The sequence below is a fragment of the Paramisgurnus dabryanus genome, chromosome 21, assembly GCF_030506205.2.
Source record: "Paramisgurnus dabryanus chromosome 21, PD_genome_1.1, whole genome shotgun sequence".
NCBI lineage: Eukaryota > Metazoa > Chordata > Actinopteri > Cypriniformes > Cobitidae > Paramisgurnus > Paramisgurnus dabryanus.
In genome coordinates this window covers 24,215,440-24,232,726 of record NC_133357.1, presented here as the reverse complement: position 1 = coordinate 24,232,726, position 17,287 = coordinate 24,215,440, and the positions used below count along the sequence as shown (strand labels likewise).

General features: G+C 36.8%; 1 protein-coding gene across 2 annotated transcripts in view; it reads left to right on the top strand.

Moving 5' to 3' along the window:
• Positions 1-17,287, top strand: part of adcy6a (adenylate cyclase 6a) — a 64,981-nt gene that overhangs the window by 42,651 nt on the left and 5,043 nt on the right. For both annotated transcript variants that reach the window (XM_065286350.2, XM_065286351.2), the window contains exons 6-20: positions 3,910-4,021; positions 5,432-5,559; positions 8,378-8,536; positions 8,615-8,756; positions 10,245-10,373; positions 10,544-10,572; positions 10,667-10,814; positions 13,651-13,748; positions 14,217-14,304; positions 14,412-14,528; positions 15,391-15,552; positions 16,075-16,250; positions 16,573-16,596; positions 16,690-16,719; positions 16,889-17,021. In XM_065286350.2, the coding sequence (XP_065142422.1) occupies positions 3,910-4,021; positions 5,432-5,559; positions 8,378-8,536; positions 8,615-8,756; positions 10,245-10,373; positions 10,544-10,572; positions 10,667-10,814; positions 13,651-13,748; positions 14,217-14,304; positions 14,412-14,528; positions 15,391-15,552; positions 16,075-16,250; positions 16,573-16,596; positions 16,690-16,719; positions 16,889-17,021 (1,675 nt within the window). The remainder of the gene's footprint in view (positions 1-3,909; positions 4,022-5,431; positions 5,560-8,377; positions 8,537-8,614; positions 8,757-10,244; positions 10,374-10,543; positions 10,573-10,666; positions 10,815-13,650; positions 13,749-14,216; positions 14,305-14,411; positions 14,529-15,390; positions 15,553-16,074; positions 16,251-16,572; positions 16,597-16,689; positions 16,720-16,888; positions 17,022-17,287) is intronic.

Below are 17,287 nucleotides of genomic sequence, written 5' to 3'. Positions count from 1 at the left end.
CAGGTGAGGCTGCTATGGAACCATGTTTTGATGTTGTCATGGAAAGGTTGGTTGTTTTTAGTCACATGACCTGTGCTTGCGGCTTTACGCACTGTCTGTAAATAATGCCGGAAAAAAATCGGCGAACATGGCAGCCACATATTGGCCGATGCCGATACACATAAAACTCGCAAGTCAAAAAGTTCAAGAAACTGAACCACAGGGGGCGCTGTGATGCAACTGCCACATTCGGGTTGTATTCAGGTCCAAGTACTCACAAGGGAGTCACAAGTTCGAATGTGATACATGGTTGTTTCGCACACCATCGTTCATCAAATTCATCTTTTGTGTACTTAGATGATTTTGCTGACATTTTTGGCAACAAAGTGGTATTTTCAATGTCCCGGTTTAAGCGGATTTGTAGCGAAAGTATTTGAGGAGCATATTAAACGTAATTTTTCAAATGGTGGCATTTAGCAGCTTTTGCATCGGAGCTCCTCAAGTAAAGGCAGTAGCAAAATAATTATTTGTGTACAGGCGTATGCAAATGATCAAATGCTTTCGGGAATATAAATATCCCTCTTCATAATAGCACGTGCCAAAGAGTAGTAGTAGGTGAAAGGGCCCTGTCAGGAGCGCGCAAGTCACGCAACCGCTGCTCATTAAGCTTGTGAGCATTTTTCCCGCTTTATTAGCCTTACATACACATATGCGCCATTCCCGTCTTTTGCAAGTATCCTCATAAACACGACCAACAGCTAAAAGAGAAAACGCACGTGTAACATTGGGTCCGAACTTTGCTCTTAAAGGGGAAGTTACCTAATTTTGCTCCCGTCTGTCACTCATGTTTATGAAACAGCATTAAGAGAAAATCTCTCACTGCTCTTGACTAAATCACTTTTCTACCTTAAATAACAAATATATACATACATACATACATACATACATACATACATAATTATTTATTATTATTCCTTTATCATTGACTGTTATCTTCAGAGAGCTTGAGTTTAGTTTATATTTATCATCTTTTTATGCTTGTATAAGGTTTTTGTGAGAATTATGAACATTTCTTTGGTATTAAAGATTTTAATAACAGAAAAACCTTATTAAAACATAAAAAACCTCTTTCGTGATACAAATCGTTATCATAATATAAAATGAATCCTATCGTGATAGAATATTTTGGTCATATAGCCAACCCCTAGCAGTCCATAACTCTGGCCTCTCTATCGCCATCTCTGATTAAAATATAAAATTGCACTTTCTGACTCAATGATAATGTAAGTGTTTCAACAGATGCCGTACCGGTTCAGAGGAAGGTGTCTGTGCTTCAGTATTTAATCACTTCAGATGTTGAAAAGCCCGGCTGATATTAACTCTTGTATAGCACGAGCTCACAGTTTGAGCTTTCACAGTTTTAACAGATGATTCCCTCGATGTAAGAAACTGTAATAAACGGACATATTTACATGCCGTTCCCCAGATTATCATTTTTTGAAACTTGACAAATTAAATGCCGCCATCTAGATAACACTTTATACTCTTAAGCAACTGTTTACTAAACTAACTACACACTCCCATCCGGAGCACATGCGATGAAATGACCGGCTCCTCTTTTGTGTTTACGGACGTGAATCACGCAAAGACGAATTACGTTTTTCAAACTTTTTCCTGGGAAAACAGACCCGACAGCTCAAATTATAAATCATTATTATAAGCTTACCATTGTGAATTGGGGAAAGGTAAAGAGTTTAAAACTCTGATCTTTTTCCTACATATTCAATAATTGATTTTTGTTCATTTTTCTAAAAAAAATTGTACAGATTGCCACTTTAATTTATTAGAACAAAACAACCAGGCTTGTTTACAAAGGATAAAAGAAAAGTTAAACATCACATATTGACAAGCGACTTTAAAGAAAACAATTTGGTTTAAGTCCCTATGAAATCAGACTGAAAGTTTTTTGACTTTCAGTATAAACACGTTCGCATTGAGGATATCTATAAAGGGATAACATATTTTTGTTGGCAAAACCCAGAAACAAGTTAGCATTTTAACACTTCCGTATCTACCATCCCGAAGTTAATGTATTTTTTTTAAGGGGTTTTGGTTAAACACCTCAAATAAGATCTTGATTTAACAAAACAGATATTCATGATTTATTTTACATCAACAACAACATCAGTAAAACCCCCACTCGTGATTTTTTTTCTAAAAAAAGTTGTTACATGGGCTTACAGATGTCATCTGGGAGTTTAACTAGCATCACACATGAAAATCTCAAAAACAACACAACATAGGCACAATTCCCAAAAAGATTAATCCACAGAGTATTTCCTCATCATGTTTTTAATGCATTTAATAAAGTTTAAAGAGCTGTCGAAGATTGGTGTTTATTACGTTGAAGTCGATCGATCGTTGTTTAGTTTGCTTATAGCCCAATGTTAGCTTTTTATTTTTTAGTAAATGCATTTAGGTTTCCAACTTCAGAGTTGTGTTTGTTATTTTTTGTTTTTTTGTTTTTTTTTTGCCCATGTAAAGCTTTTGTAGGCTCGGTTGCGTCATCCGTTCAGCTCTCTATTAGCTATTTTTAAGGGCAGAGACATGCTTTAGGTTGTCCAAACTTCCTGTTTTGGTAGTAATGACATCAACAAATCAAACAAAGCTGTGTACTTCAAGTCTATATACACTCAATGAGTACAATATTCATGTATTTAATATTCATAACACAAAGTTAAAGGTATTATAAACACCTATAGTTTTATCATGATACAGGTTGAAAACATGGTACTATAAATATATTTTTTGTTAGAACTCACCTTAAAGGGGCCATGACATGAAAATCTGACTTTTTCCATGTTTAAGTGCTATGATTGGGTCCCTAGTGATGCTATCAACCTAGAAAATTTGAAAAAGATCAACCCAGTTACTTAGTTTTGGTAAACCATTCTCTACAAGCACATGAAAAAATAGGTCGTTGAAATTTGGCTCTCCTTATGATGTCATAAGGAGCTCTTATTATAATAAAACCACCCCTTAATCCAACCACAGCACTGCCATTTAGTGCAGAGAGAAAATAATTCACAGAACAATTGAGTTTCAATTTCAACAAACCACCATCATTGTGATCAGTGTTTGCACTTGATCTAAACATGCATTTTAGAGAACACACCCAAAACGGCACATTTTTGCACACACCTACAAAGTGGCAATTTTAACATGCTATAATAAATTATTTATATGGTATTTTGAGCTAAAACTTCACACATGTGCTCTGGGGACACCAAAGATGTATTTGACATCTTAAAAAAGTCCTGTGACATGGGCCCTTTAAATCAAACCTAACCCTAAGTTGTTAGCCATTAGCTAAGTGAGTTTGTATCATGTCATGTGGCCATGTGTCATCTTAAATGTTTATTATCACCCTCTCGCCTGCATCTTTTACTCCTTGCTTTTGTCTTTGTGAGTCTGTAATGAGTACACTGGGGCTTTATGGTGAGAGGAGATTGTTAAATATCAGTCACTTATGTTAACCCCAAAAGATACTTAATTGAAACCATGATTGAATTAAAGCACTTCACAGGGCTTTCTATTACACAGAGTGAATTTACCCTAAGGGATACTAGCACACACACACACACACACGCACGCGCGCGCGCACACATATCCTTTTCACCTAGTTCAATTGTTAAAGAAGAGGATATTGTGCACCTGGCACTTCAAAACAATCAAACCAAAGCTTTTTATAGAAAACAAACCTAATACCGATACTGGAGTGTGTTACAGGATCAGTTGCTATACCAATAATGAACATGACAAACACTCATACGGTTTAACACTCTCTCTCTTTCTCTCTCTCTTTCTCTCTCTCTTTCTCTCTCTCTTTCTCTCTCTCTCTTTCTCTCTCTCTCTCTCTATCTCTCTCAGTATTCTGTTTGCAGACATTGAAGGTTTCACGAGTCTAGCATCGCAGTGCACTGCTCAAGAGCTGGTTATGACTCTGAATGAATTGTTTGCCCGCTTTGACAAGCTGGCATCGGTAAGCTGGGACATAACATTTTCTTGAATTAAGTGTTTTAAGAAAAAAGTAATTTTTTTTGCTTGTTTTATGCACAAATATACTTACATTTAATTTTTTTGTTTAAAACACTTATTTTTTTAGGGCATTTTGCTCATCAAGAATTTTTTTTATATTTCTTAGAAAGTCATGTTTTTTGCACAAGCCCATAATAAACTGAAATAAATCTGAATGTGTTTGATTGAAAATACAGACTGAAATATTGCAATCTGCACTTTAACAACCCCAAAAACTGTTTTAGTACATAAAACATGGCAACACTGTAACGCTCGAATCACACGGGGCATCAGCATTAATGCTTTTCATTTACTTTAAAGGGGACATATCATGAAAATCCGACTTTTTCCATGTATAAGTGCTATAATTGGGTGCCCAGTGCTTCTATTAACCTAGAAAATGTGAAAAAGATCAACACAGTAACTTAGTTTTGGTAAACCATTCTCTGCAAGCATGTGAAAAAATAGGTCATTGAAATCGGATCCCCTTGTGATGTCAGAAGGGGATAATAATAATCTGCACTATCCAACCACAGCACTGCCATTTAGTGCAGAGATCAGCTCATTTGCATTTTAAAGGACACACCCCAAAACGGCACATTTTTGCTCACACCTACAAAGTGACAATTTTAACATGTTATAATAAATGATCTATATAATATTTTGAGCTAAAACTTTACAGAAATTCTCTGGGGACACCAAAGATTTATTTGACATCTTAAAAAAGTCTTGTGAAATGTCCCCTTTAAATTGGTGACATCATGCGTTGCCGAACTGAATTGTGTATCCGTCAGTTTTGCGTCACTGGTGTTGCTCATGGCAGATGTCGAACATTTAGCCAATTATGTTTATGCAAAACCGGAGAACAGAGGAGCATAAAAATGGAAAGATGAAAAGATTAATCATTGCGGTGGATGGCACTAGAGCCATACCAGCAATCGCTACCGCAACCAATCCGGTTGCCTAGTTGTCAAAACAAAAGTCGCCTTTTTTGTGTTGTGTTGCGGTCCACTGTGATTGGCTGTTGTCAATATGATCGCGTTAGGGCCATTCTTCCGACACGCCCTCAGTCATGCATTAACACTGATGCCCTGTGTAAATTGAGCGCTGCGTGAAGAAACTTTACAAAATATGAAACATGTCACACGACTGTCTTTTTGTTTGCCCTCTGGATGAAATTGAAATGTTGGCACGTTTTCACACACAAGCGTCACAAGCACATGCAAAAATCACACATTCCCACAAAAATGTCTTTCTCTCTGTATCACACGCTGCCCAAAACAGCCGCCATCTTTTCGCACCTCAGCGTGAAGCTGTCGCCTCCTCGGCTTGAACTTTCTAATTAACTTCTTTTCTCTTGTGTGTGTGTGTGTAGGAAAACCACTGCTTACGGATTAAGATCCTGGGGGATTGTTATTATTGTGTGTCAGGGTTACCTGAGCCCAGAGCCGATCACGCTCACTGCTGTGTGGAAATGGGTGTGGACATGATTGAAGCCATCTCGTAAGTCTCACTCGGCTGTCAGAAGATCAAGAGATGAGAACAAACAGACAAAAACACATGAAAACAAAAATATGATGGAGTGTATTACGTGTACCAGGTGGTAGCATGCACACAGCTGAAGTGTGACCCCTGAGGAGAGAAGTGTAGTAATTCCTAAATAAGATCCAAAATTGTTTATCTCAAATCAAATCACATTGTCCCAAAGTGTAGTGGTGGGTGAAACTTATTGGCCCATACTCCAGACAATTTTTAAAGGCAAACATATGGTATACCACAAATATACTTGAGAATGTACACAATACAAAATATACACTATACAGGATTTGTATATACACTTTATCCCTATATTCACATAGGCGACAAGATTTACAAACAAAACAGAATTTACACAATATAAAATAAATATAATACAGGATTTTTACAATACACACAAGATGCAAATATATACAGTACAATATAAACACAATACAGGATTTGTACTGTACAGAATAATATGTGTATATACTGTATTGGACAGTTCCTGTATTGTTTATATAATGTCTAAATTACTCCTGGTTTTTTAGTATTTTTGTCTTGTTTATAGTAAAAATATGTGAACATCTCTACATCTCAGTTTTTGTTTGTAAAAGAAAAAATAGCCGATAATTTTTTGATTATTTTAGAGTAAATGTTACTCAACTGTTTATTTTTTTTTTAGGTTTTTTTGCTAAAAAGGTCAAATATATTAGTATATTAATAAAAATACTGTATAATGTACAGTAAATGACTGCTTCAATACATTATTAAATATGATAACAGTACAGTAGACAAGTAAGTTTCCAAATTATTTTACCCAAAATTGAAAACTTTGTCATTATTTACTCATATAGATCGAGCGTCTTATATTCAATTCAATTCAATTTTATTTATACAGTGCTTTTCATAATTGTTTAATTGTTACAAAGCAGCTTTAGATTAATAAAAGCAAATGAAAACCGAAAAAATCATAGGAAATCAAAGTAGCAAAGTACAGTGGTTAAAATTAACTAATTCTCCGCCAGCCATTTTTTGAAAAGTTGCCCGCCAGCATTTTTTTTGTGATTTTCACAAAAGTTTCACAAAATTCCTTCCAGGGAAATGTTCTTCTAAAAATATATAAACATAAAAATATATCAAATAAAAAACAGACCCTCTGCTTTCAAACAAACAATAAACAAACAAAACGGGGAAAAAAATGCTATCATCCTATCTATATTTTTCATCCTATCTATCCCTGCATCCCAAACCGCATACTTCCATACTATATAGTAGGCGAAAAGCACTACTTCTCGTACTCTTTGCCTACTATATAGTATGGAAGTAGGCGGTTTGGGATGCAGCTTACATTTTTTTCTCTACTTATAAACTCTTAAATATGGATATTTTTCTTTAAAAATTCTATTTTTTTAGCAAAAAGCTGAAATAATTGCATTTTTGTGAAGGAATTTTGTTAGAGATCAGATTCAGAATGATTATCAAAACATACACAAAGTTTAAAATTAGTAAATAACGTTTTGGCTTCAGTTTTTTCGTTACGTAATTCTAAGTTTAGCCAATGTCAGCGGACCCCCAAGGGGTTGAAAATTTTCTTGTTTTTCAAAATCCAAACGCAGATATTTTGAAAAGTGTTGTGTTTTCTGGTTACTATGAGAGTGGATGGTGACAGAAGCGATAGGGCTGAAAGCTGTATATTGAGTTTTTGTAATATATCAGATTTTTTCCCAGTGGGATGAGACAATACTGTCTATATCCGTATGAACTGATATGACCCTCCTTCTTTGCAACAGAAGCTTTGCCAGAAATGTACACTGAGGTCAGACGTAAGCTTTCCAACCAGCACACCTGTTGTGCAGCTGTATTTCAAACAGGGAGAAAAACCTGTCTTTAAATTTTATTTGTATCATATGCTGTTTTAATGGAGACGTCTCACATGATGCTTTGACCTGCATGTAAACATTTGTGACCCATGCCGGCAAAATAAGTCGGAATGAGAAAATTTTCAAAAATGAAAAATTCTTTATTGAAAAAAACTTCAAAAGTATCTATGATTTGTTGAATTCTGACAAAAAAATGACAGAGTAACACCTGTTTGAAGTTCACAGAGTCAGCAAAGCTCATTTTGAGAAAAATCAAGTTAAAGTCGCAATGAAATTGAAATGAAAAACTATATATATATATATATATATATATATATATTTAATATTGTGGTTTTATTAACAAATGACTTATCTGTGAGCTTCATTATTTTTTAAAAATTGGTGTGTGCTCATAATCTTTAATCAAAAATGCAAATCTCCTCCTCTCCTCAAAACGATCTCTCTTCACTTACGGTCAAAAGTATGGCAGGTGGGTGGGGTCCTGGAGAAGATCGCAGCGATTAGCAATTAGCAACACGACCCAACTTCAAACGATCCAATCAGATCTCGATGGACAAATTCAAATCCAGCCCTGCCTTATTTCATCTCAAAAGCCGTTTCATTCGGATATATGTCACCACGGGGAAAATAAGGCAATCGCTACTTCCGTTTCATGGCGACTTTAAAGATTTTTGAAGGTTTAAAAGCAAAATCGCCCAGCTAATGAGTTGATATACTGTAAATAACTCCACTCTTGTGTCATATATTAAACAAATCTTTTTGGGTTCTGAAGAACAAAGAAAGGTGAGGGTGAGTAAATAATGGCAAAGTTTTTGCTTTTGGGTGAACAATCCTTTATATATTCTGTTAAATATGCAGAATGGGAGTTCATGTTGTGGATGCTGCAGTATAAGATTTAGTAATAGCATATGTTTGTGCCCCAGGTTGGTGCGAGAGGTCACAGGGGTGAATGTAAACATGCGGGTCGGCATTCACAGCGGTCGTGTGCACTGTGGAGTTCTTGGACTGCGGAAGTGGCAGTTTGACGTGTGGTCCAACGACGTCACGCTGGCTAATCACATGGAAGCTGGCGGCAAAGCCGGGTGAGAGTCTAAAAATGAAAGTGACATGAACATAAACCTGATCTCTGTCATTTATGCATTTGTATTTTTGTTCACCAGGAGAATTCACATCACTAAAGCCACTCTACAGTACCTGAATGGAGACTATGAGGTGGAACCAGGATTTGGAGGGGAGAGAAATGCCTATTTGAAAGAAAACAGTATTGAGACCTTCCTAGTACTGGGGTGCAGTCAGAAACGGGTTAGACACGATTAATATTGTGTTGAGTTATATATACTGTAGACCAGGGGTCTCCAATGTTTTTGTGAGTGAGGGCAACCACAATGGATCAAATAATCTGGACGGATACTTTTTTAATATAGTCTACTCAAAACTTTTGATTTCATCATCATCATTTATTTATTGATCATTGTTTAAAAATGTTAACGTGCATAAAAGAAGCCAAGTTTTTATTAAAAAAGAAATAAATATTAAAATTGAGGCTATTAATAGAATGTGCTTTGGCGGGCGACCATGTTGGAGACCACTGCTGTAGACATTAAATTAAACATATCCTAGAATAGAGTGCTGCAGGGATGACATATTTTTATAGGCAAAACCCAGAAGCGAGTTAGCATTTTAGCACTTCTAGTTCCACTGTCCCAAAGTCAATGGGTTTTGGTTAAGCTCCTTAAATAAGATCTTTGGTTAACATAAGCCCAAGATATTTTCATGTTTTATTTTACAACATAAGACACATTAGTAATACCCTCACTCATGATTTTTAACTCTTTCCCGCCAGCATTTAAAAAAGTTGCCAGCCAGCACAAAAGCTTAAAATTTTCTTCTTTAAACACAACCCCAAATCAGAAAAAGTTGGGACACTGTAGAAATTGTGAGTAAAAAAGGAATGGAATAATTTACAAATCTCATAAACTTATATCTAATTTACAATAGAATATAAATAACATATCAAATGTAGAAAGTGATAGAAAGTGAGACATTTTGAAATGTCATGCCAAATATTGGCTCATTTTGGATTTCATGAGAGCTACACATTCCAAAAAAAGTTGGGACAGGTAGCAATAAGAGGCCGGAAAAGTTAAATGTACATATAAGGAACAGCTGGAGGAGGACCAATGTTTAGGAATAGGAATGATGTCCCATTCTTGCCTAAAACACGCTTCTAGTTGCTCAACTGTTTTTGAACAAGTTGCTACATGTGACTAGAGACTTTGTCGGGGACTTTAAACATCATCACGCATGTAGATCTCAAAAACAGCGCAACATGAGCACAAAAGAAAGATTCATCCATAGAGTATTTCTATATAGGGGGACATGTCTTTAATTTGTTTAATAAAGTTTGAAATAGCTATCAGAAGCTTGGTGTTGATTTTGAGTGTCTGTGGTGTAGTTCACTTCACTTTAGTTCACCTATTGTTAGCTTTTCATTTCTAGTAAATGCATTTAGACTTCAAAATTCATCTGTGAAGATTATCTTGTTGGACAAAACAAATATCATTAACTTTTGTTAAGCACAGAGCTTATATTTTGGGATAATTTAAAAGTCTATGGGAAAACTAATGGGCTTTTTGGCGAGGGAACCATTGTCCCGCTAACTTCTGGGTTGGCCTACAAAAATACGTCATCCCTGCTGCACTTTATAGTCCTACATGTTAATGAGACAGATTCTGCCGAATCAACTTTTTCAAGATCTTTTACCATAATTCTGACCCTTGACTGTTTCAGAAAGATGAGAAGGCAGTGATGGCTAAAATGCAGCGCACACGGACGAACTCCAATGAGGGCCTGGTACCACGATGGGTGCCTGACAGATCCTTCTCCAGAACTAAAGACTCCAAAGTCTTCAGGCAGATGGTGAGACCTGTTGATCGCGTCACCTGCTCTTCCTGACATTGACGTTATCTCTTGCTATGGTTCAGATGAGAGACCTTTTGATCTTGATGCTCTTTCAACTTTAATCTCAGATATTTGAACTCAGCTTTTTTAACATAGATTTGTTTCTCTTGTGTCTATTTTTTGCCCAGGGTATCGATGAAACATCCAGCAAAGACAAGTGAGTGGATGTTTTTCCTTTTCTCAGGAGTAATTATGTGCAAAATGCGTAAGACACAAATCTAATTATTTTCAATCTTCTTTTTCAAACACAGCCGTGGTGCTCAGGAGGCCCTGAATCCAGAGGACGAGGTGGATGAGTTTTTGGGGCGTGCCATTGATGCTCGCAGTATTGACCAGCTTCGAAAAGACCATGTGAAGAAGTTCCTGCTCACCTTCCAAACCTCCAGCCTGGAGAAAAAGGTCAGACAGTGGCTGATGTCCAGCTCACAATGACTAACATCATTAGCACCCATTTAGGCTTTTCACACCTGAAATTGTTAACCCTGGGTTATTCTAAAACCAGGGTTAACGGAATCCTGGGTTATTTTTTTCATGTTTCACACTGTTCAAACTTAACCAGGGGTTAAGAGATAACCCTGGGTATTCATAATTTGACGTTTCACACTGTGCATTCCTAAACCCTGGGTCAGGAGTCTCCAACCCAGCTCCAACACACCTGTCTGTAATTATCAAGCAACCCTGAACACCTTGATTAGCTACTTCAGCTGTGTTTAATTAGGGTCATAACATGCTAACCCTGCTTCGTTTCACACTGCATGCGCTTGGCACCGCAATGCGGGGTTAACACCACAAATGCGGTGCTAACCCTGCTTCGGAGCAGGGTTTCATAACCCTGGGTAAAAAGCGGTGCTAACACCGCTTTCAAATTACAGGTGTGAAACGCTCCTTAACCCAGGGTTAAAAGCGGGGTTTAGAATGAATATAACCCAGGGTTAAGCGCAGTGTGAAAACCCCTATAGTCTCTTTAACTTTAGGGGCCATTTGCACAACACCATTTTCAGCTATAAACGGAAAACGTTTTATTAATTTTGGCCGTTCATTGACATGACAGTGGCCTGAAAATGCAAACTTTTAAAAAGTTTTTGAAAACAATACCGTTACCGTCTCTGTGTAAACGACAAAAATGTGAATTTGTGAAAATTGTGATATCATGCCTAACTGTTGTCCTTGCATACATAATACTGTGTTGTTAGTTGTTTTCATGGATCTGTGTAAACGGGATTAGTTTTGAGGACATTGTCGAATGTAAGCGAAAAATATGTAAAATTTGGTACATCATTGTCATGTAATTGCACACTGTTTGCACCCTGCAGAAGTGCCCTGTGTGGTTGCTAAGATATTGACAGTTAATTTCTAGGGTGTTGTGGGTGGACACTTTGTTGTTACATTGGTCTGCGTGGTTGCTTGTTGGCTAAAGTAAAAAATGCCCATCCCTACCAAGCGTGCCGCACAAGCCCTGAAAAGTGAAGCCAAACCGTCTCGATCGCCCCTCAGTGACTGGTCCCAGTATAGGTCATAAACCCAGCCTCCCCATGTTATTCAATGGGACTTGAGACCAACTAAAAAAATTAATTACACTTCAATTGATCTTTTTTCCAAAGCTGATTTCTGTCATTTACTGTAGTTTTTATCACGCTGATGTAAATTCAAATGTTTGTTTTTAAAATAGGTTTGTGTTTAGTTAGTTATTTAATGATATAAAAACGGTGGTGTCACGTCATGATTGACAGCTGTGATATCGTGTGATATGCGCATTCTGCGAGAACGAGGGTGGGGTCTTGATTTCGCGGCTTTACTTCCTGCTCACTACTGTGCAGGACTGGTCCCGAAATCGCTACTGCGCAGACTCAAGACCCAAGATGTCAGCACCATATCGGGACACTGGCGGCTTCACTTTTCACCAATGGAAGAGAGCGAACAGGCGTCGTCCATCTTTTTTTACAGTCTATGATCCCTACATCTATGGACAGAACCTGGGTCCCTGCTTATGGGTGTTTATAGTCACGGGGTTTTTAAACTTTATAATGGCAAACTTTATGAAGAACATTTAGCGAGGGACCTCTTTCCTAAAATATATATCCATACAGCCATATTTTATATAAACATAAACTCACATAAATAGTAATTGTAATTTTTTTATATTTAAGTAACTGGCTATACAGTAGACTTTTACAATTTTTGCTTTGTCTTTTTGCGCTTGAAATTTTTTGGGGACCCCTAAGAACCTTCTGGGGTACCCCAGATCAAAGTTTGATAACCCCTGTTATAGTCCATTTGATAAAAATTGTCTGGTTGCTTAGAAAGGTATTGGCAGTCCCTGAGATCCAAGTATGAGTCAAGTCTCGAGTCAGTTGCTCACAAGTCCAAGTCCAGTAATTTGTTGTGACACAAGTCCAAGTCGCAGACTCGAGTTTCCATCTCTGAGCATCAGCACACTTGTATTTTTAATTTAGGTTTAACTCTTTCCCCGCCATTGACGAGTTAACTCATCAATAAAGAGAATATGCTTCCCTGCCAATGACGAGTTTTTCCAACAATCCTTATTTCCGCTATTAGGGAGCAACCCCTTAGGGCAAACAGTTCAAACTCTGTGTATGTTTGAGGATCACTCTGAATCTAATCTCTATAAAAAGTCCATAAAAATGCTCAGCTTTTTGCTCAAAATTTGGTATTTTTGAATAAAACCTACCCATATTTGAGAGGTGACTAAAGAGAACTAATAAAGAAAGGATGAAACTGGATGACAAATAAATTAAATATATTTAAAGAAGAACATTTTCTGGAAGGCATTAAACTTAAAAAATCATAAAAAATACTGGCAGTGGCTGGCGACTTTAAAAAAAAAAATGATGGCGGGGAAAGAGTAAAGTCATGAGTTTATTTTTACTACAGGTCATGATTTGTTGAAATTAATAACCTTATGTAACAGAGTAGTAATGACTTAACACAGTGGTTCTCAAACTGTCGTGTGGGTTTATGACAGCTTATAAAAACAGTAATTTATCATATATTCCGTGTAATTAAACAATAGCACTACATTGTATTATTTAATGTTTTGTTTAATCAAATTCTAAGTTTAAGATTGTTTTCTGCCACAAATTTTCTTTGGGGTAAGGGATGCACCCTACACAAGGGGGGTGCATGCCAAAAAGTTTGAGAACCACTGCATTACTAGCATGTTTGCCTTTATGTACTGTAGCTTGTATACTCATCCAATGTTTCCTTTATTGTCTAGTATTCTAAGAAGGTGGACGATCGTTTTGGAGGTTACGTGGCCTGTACGCTGCTGGTCTTCTGTTTTATCTCCTTCATTCAGATCGTCATATTCCCTCAGTGAGTGATCAACACACAAACATATAAACATACATAAAGCTGGAGTACATGCACAAAACAAGCGGATATCTATCAAAAATCATATAGAAACGGGTTTTTGTGCGTTTAAAAAGTAATAAACCAGCTATGGAGAAAGCTGCGCAGATTTTTTTTTTCCATTAACTATGTGAGTTGAGAGTAGACGTTTATGTGTTACTTTATGCTTACTTCCGTTTGTGACGTTTATCTTTTACACGCAGAGACATGTGCACATAAACAAAATCGCAAGAAAGCTGGTTTATATGTAACGTGAAATGGGGGTGTTGGGCAGAAATCCTGTTACCATCCGATTTTGCTTTAGCCATTTATGATCTTTCCCCAATAAAAGACAACTCTTTTTATACATTTACATGACATTACACGTTATGTGATTATAAAGCATAATCGGAGTGAGACCATACACACTTCCATGACTGTGTTGTTCTGCAGTACTCTGGTCATGCTGGGAATTTACATCAGTATCTTCATCATTCTTGCCAACATCCTCTTCATTTGTGCCATCTACTCTTGTGTGAAGGTAAGTGGTATTTGCCTCAAGATCAACATTTTTCTCTCTGTTCAAGCCTCACTTAATGTTTTTAAGTGTGATTTGTCTCTCTCTCTCTCTTTTTCTTTGTCTCACAGCTCTTCCCGGCTGTCATGCAGACGGTGTCCAAGAAGATTGTTCAGTCTCGCACCAACAGCACATTGGTGGGAGTTTTCACCCTCGTCCTCGTCTTCATCTCTGCCTTTGTCAATATGGTATGCAGACAGCATGTCTAACAAAAAACATTCAGGGGGATGAAGCTTAAAGATTTTGCAATACAGTTCTTTGTAAAAGCCAAATGAGTTTGTATTAGAGATGCTCTTATATATCGGCCAATAATCGGTTTGGACGATTAAATTTTTCTCACTATTGGCCGATCGTTTAAAAACAGCCGATGGTCATGGCTGATATAAAAGAGAACAGGAAAATGCAATGAATTTGAGCTCTGTGTGTAGAAAATGTAATGAAAAATCACTAGTTTAATGTTCAATATTAATGGTCATTATATGAATGAATAACATGTACAGAAAATTTTATCTTCAGAATTTTGTTAATGCAATAATATAACCACCTAACTATCAGTATCGGCAGATATCACTCTGTATATCGGTATCAGTGGAAACATTTAATATCATTGCATTTCTCTAGTTTGAATTAAGATAAAAATCATGACAGATTTTTTTCTTTTTAGATGGACTTCTTTTTACATTTTTATTAAAATGTCCACCTCTATGGTATATTTAAAGCAACACTATGTAGTTTCCATGTAAAAATGACTTACAGCTCCCCCATGTGGTTGAAAAGCGCAACAGTGCCTGGTATCAGACACTCTTCTGCAGGCAGGGGGAGGGGCGGGGCTGTGTGCTCTACCCTCCACCGCCACTTTCAGAGTGTGCTTGTAGCAACTAGGAGGCTGCTCAGGTTGCAGCAACAGTACAATTTGTCAAGTTAAAAGTTGTTCTATCACTGAAATAATTTTAGAGACATTATTTAAAGGTAAAAAAACTACATAGTGTTGCTTTAATTTGGTTATGTTTAGTATGGAACCTATAATTTGTATTTCTCTATTTCCTGCAGTTTTCTTGTGATACAGAGAAGCTGGTGGACTGTGTAGCAAATCAGTTAAACTGGTCATCGTCAGAGATGGTAACTCCATGCATCATTCACAACCTGTCTCGTTCTGCAGCAGAAGGCCTGGATATCTGTCCCAACAACACTCCCTCCTGCCCCTTTCCTGAGGTACGAGTCTGTGTTAGAGGCAACATTTTTTACCAAATGGCTATTCGTTTGCATCACAACAGCATTTTCGGGTTCTAAAAACGAAAATTTTTAAAAACGGGTTTTCAGCGTTAGGTCTTCTTATGGACCTGTTGACATATGTAGCCCCACTTGTTTTTACCATTACTATAACCTGGTAGTCCTACACAATTCGTTGTAAACATGCATTTAAATCTGTCTCCGTTCTGGTATAAAACAGATACGTGATTTAATCAATTCCTAACTTTGAAAAATCACATCTCGCCCTTAAAGTTGTACATAGGGAGATTCTTTTACTAGCTATTTGTCTTAAAATATTTCAGTGATGAACATGCAGTCTTCATAACATTGGCATATCCAAGGTTCTTCCTTAAAAATGCCTTTTGTATTAACCTTGTACCTTGTAAACAAGGCTTTGTTGTTGATGAAAACCCATGAAAATTAAACATTTGACAAATATTGTTCGATTAAGATCCTCATTTGAATGTCTTTGCTCTCTTTCAGTATTTCAGCTACAGCGTGCTGCTGACTCTGTTGGCGTGCTCGGTGTTCCTGCAGATCAGCAGTATAGGGAAACTGGCATTAATGCTGCTCATTCAGCTCACCTTCCTGCTGCTCGTGGAGTGGCCAGAGGTGGCGCTGTTTGACAACGCAGATCTCTTTGTAACTTCCAATGCCCTGTAAGTACTGCAGTAGGCCACTGTAGGGCGTCAGGACATCCGAATAATTTTTTGTAAATAACTTGATGCTTAGCTTGAGCTTTTTTGTGAAATTTCAATGTACATTAATTCAGTAGTTAAAGCATAAACTATTTAAAACATTAAATAACATAAAAACATAAACCAACAGTTAGAGAAAAAATAAATCTTTAGTTTTTAGATTAGTAGTCAGTCATTATGGGTTTTTAATTAAAAATACATTTTGTTCTTTCCATTCCTAATGTTTGTGATATGTGCACTTTATATTTGTAATAAAACAAGTGTATTTCTGTTCCTTTTGCAGCATATTCAATGAAACCCTGCAGTGGTAAGGCCTATGTTTATGCTTCTTAATGTTTATTATTAAAAAATTATAAAGTTTCTTTGAATGCAAAAAACAAATGTTCATTGTTTTCCTCAGGTCCAATCTCAATGCAACTGCTGATCAGTGGTATGTGTTAAAACAAGCATTTATTTCCATGTAGTTTTTCAAAATTAATGCAGGCATATTAAACCAACATAATAATGTCTTTGTTTTACTTGCTGTTACATTCTCGCTGTGATGTAAATAATAATTTGTGGGTGTGTGACTAAACCATTGACCTGCTGTCTTGGTGCAGTCCTTTCAGGGTGACAAAAGTGTCCCTAAAGGTCATGACCCCTGTCATCCTCACCGTCTTTGTACTGGCACTGTACCTACATGCCCAGCAGGTGGAGTCTACAGCTCGTCTGGATTTCCTCTGGAAACTTCAGGTATAGACTCGGTGACAATTAGTCTGGTCTGATCCGGTCTGATCCACTTTAGAGCTTCTTTTCTTACAACAGGACCTTACAAATTGCCACCTTGAAATGATAAAGTTTGGTCTGCATTCTGTGCAGTTTTGAGATATTGAGCTTAAACGTTTTTGCATTGCATTACACTTTTTATTTATAAAACAAAATTGTTCAAATGTACACAAATGTACACTTTAAAAACATCTCATATAATAATATATCAACTAAATCGTCGCAGAGACGTT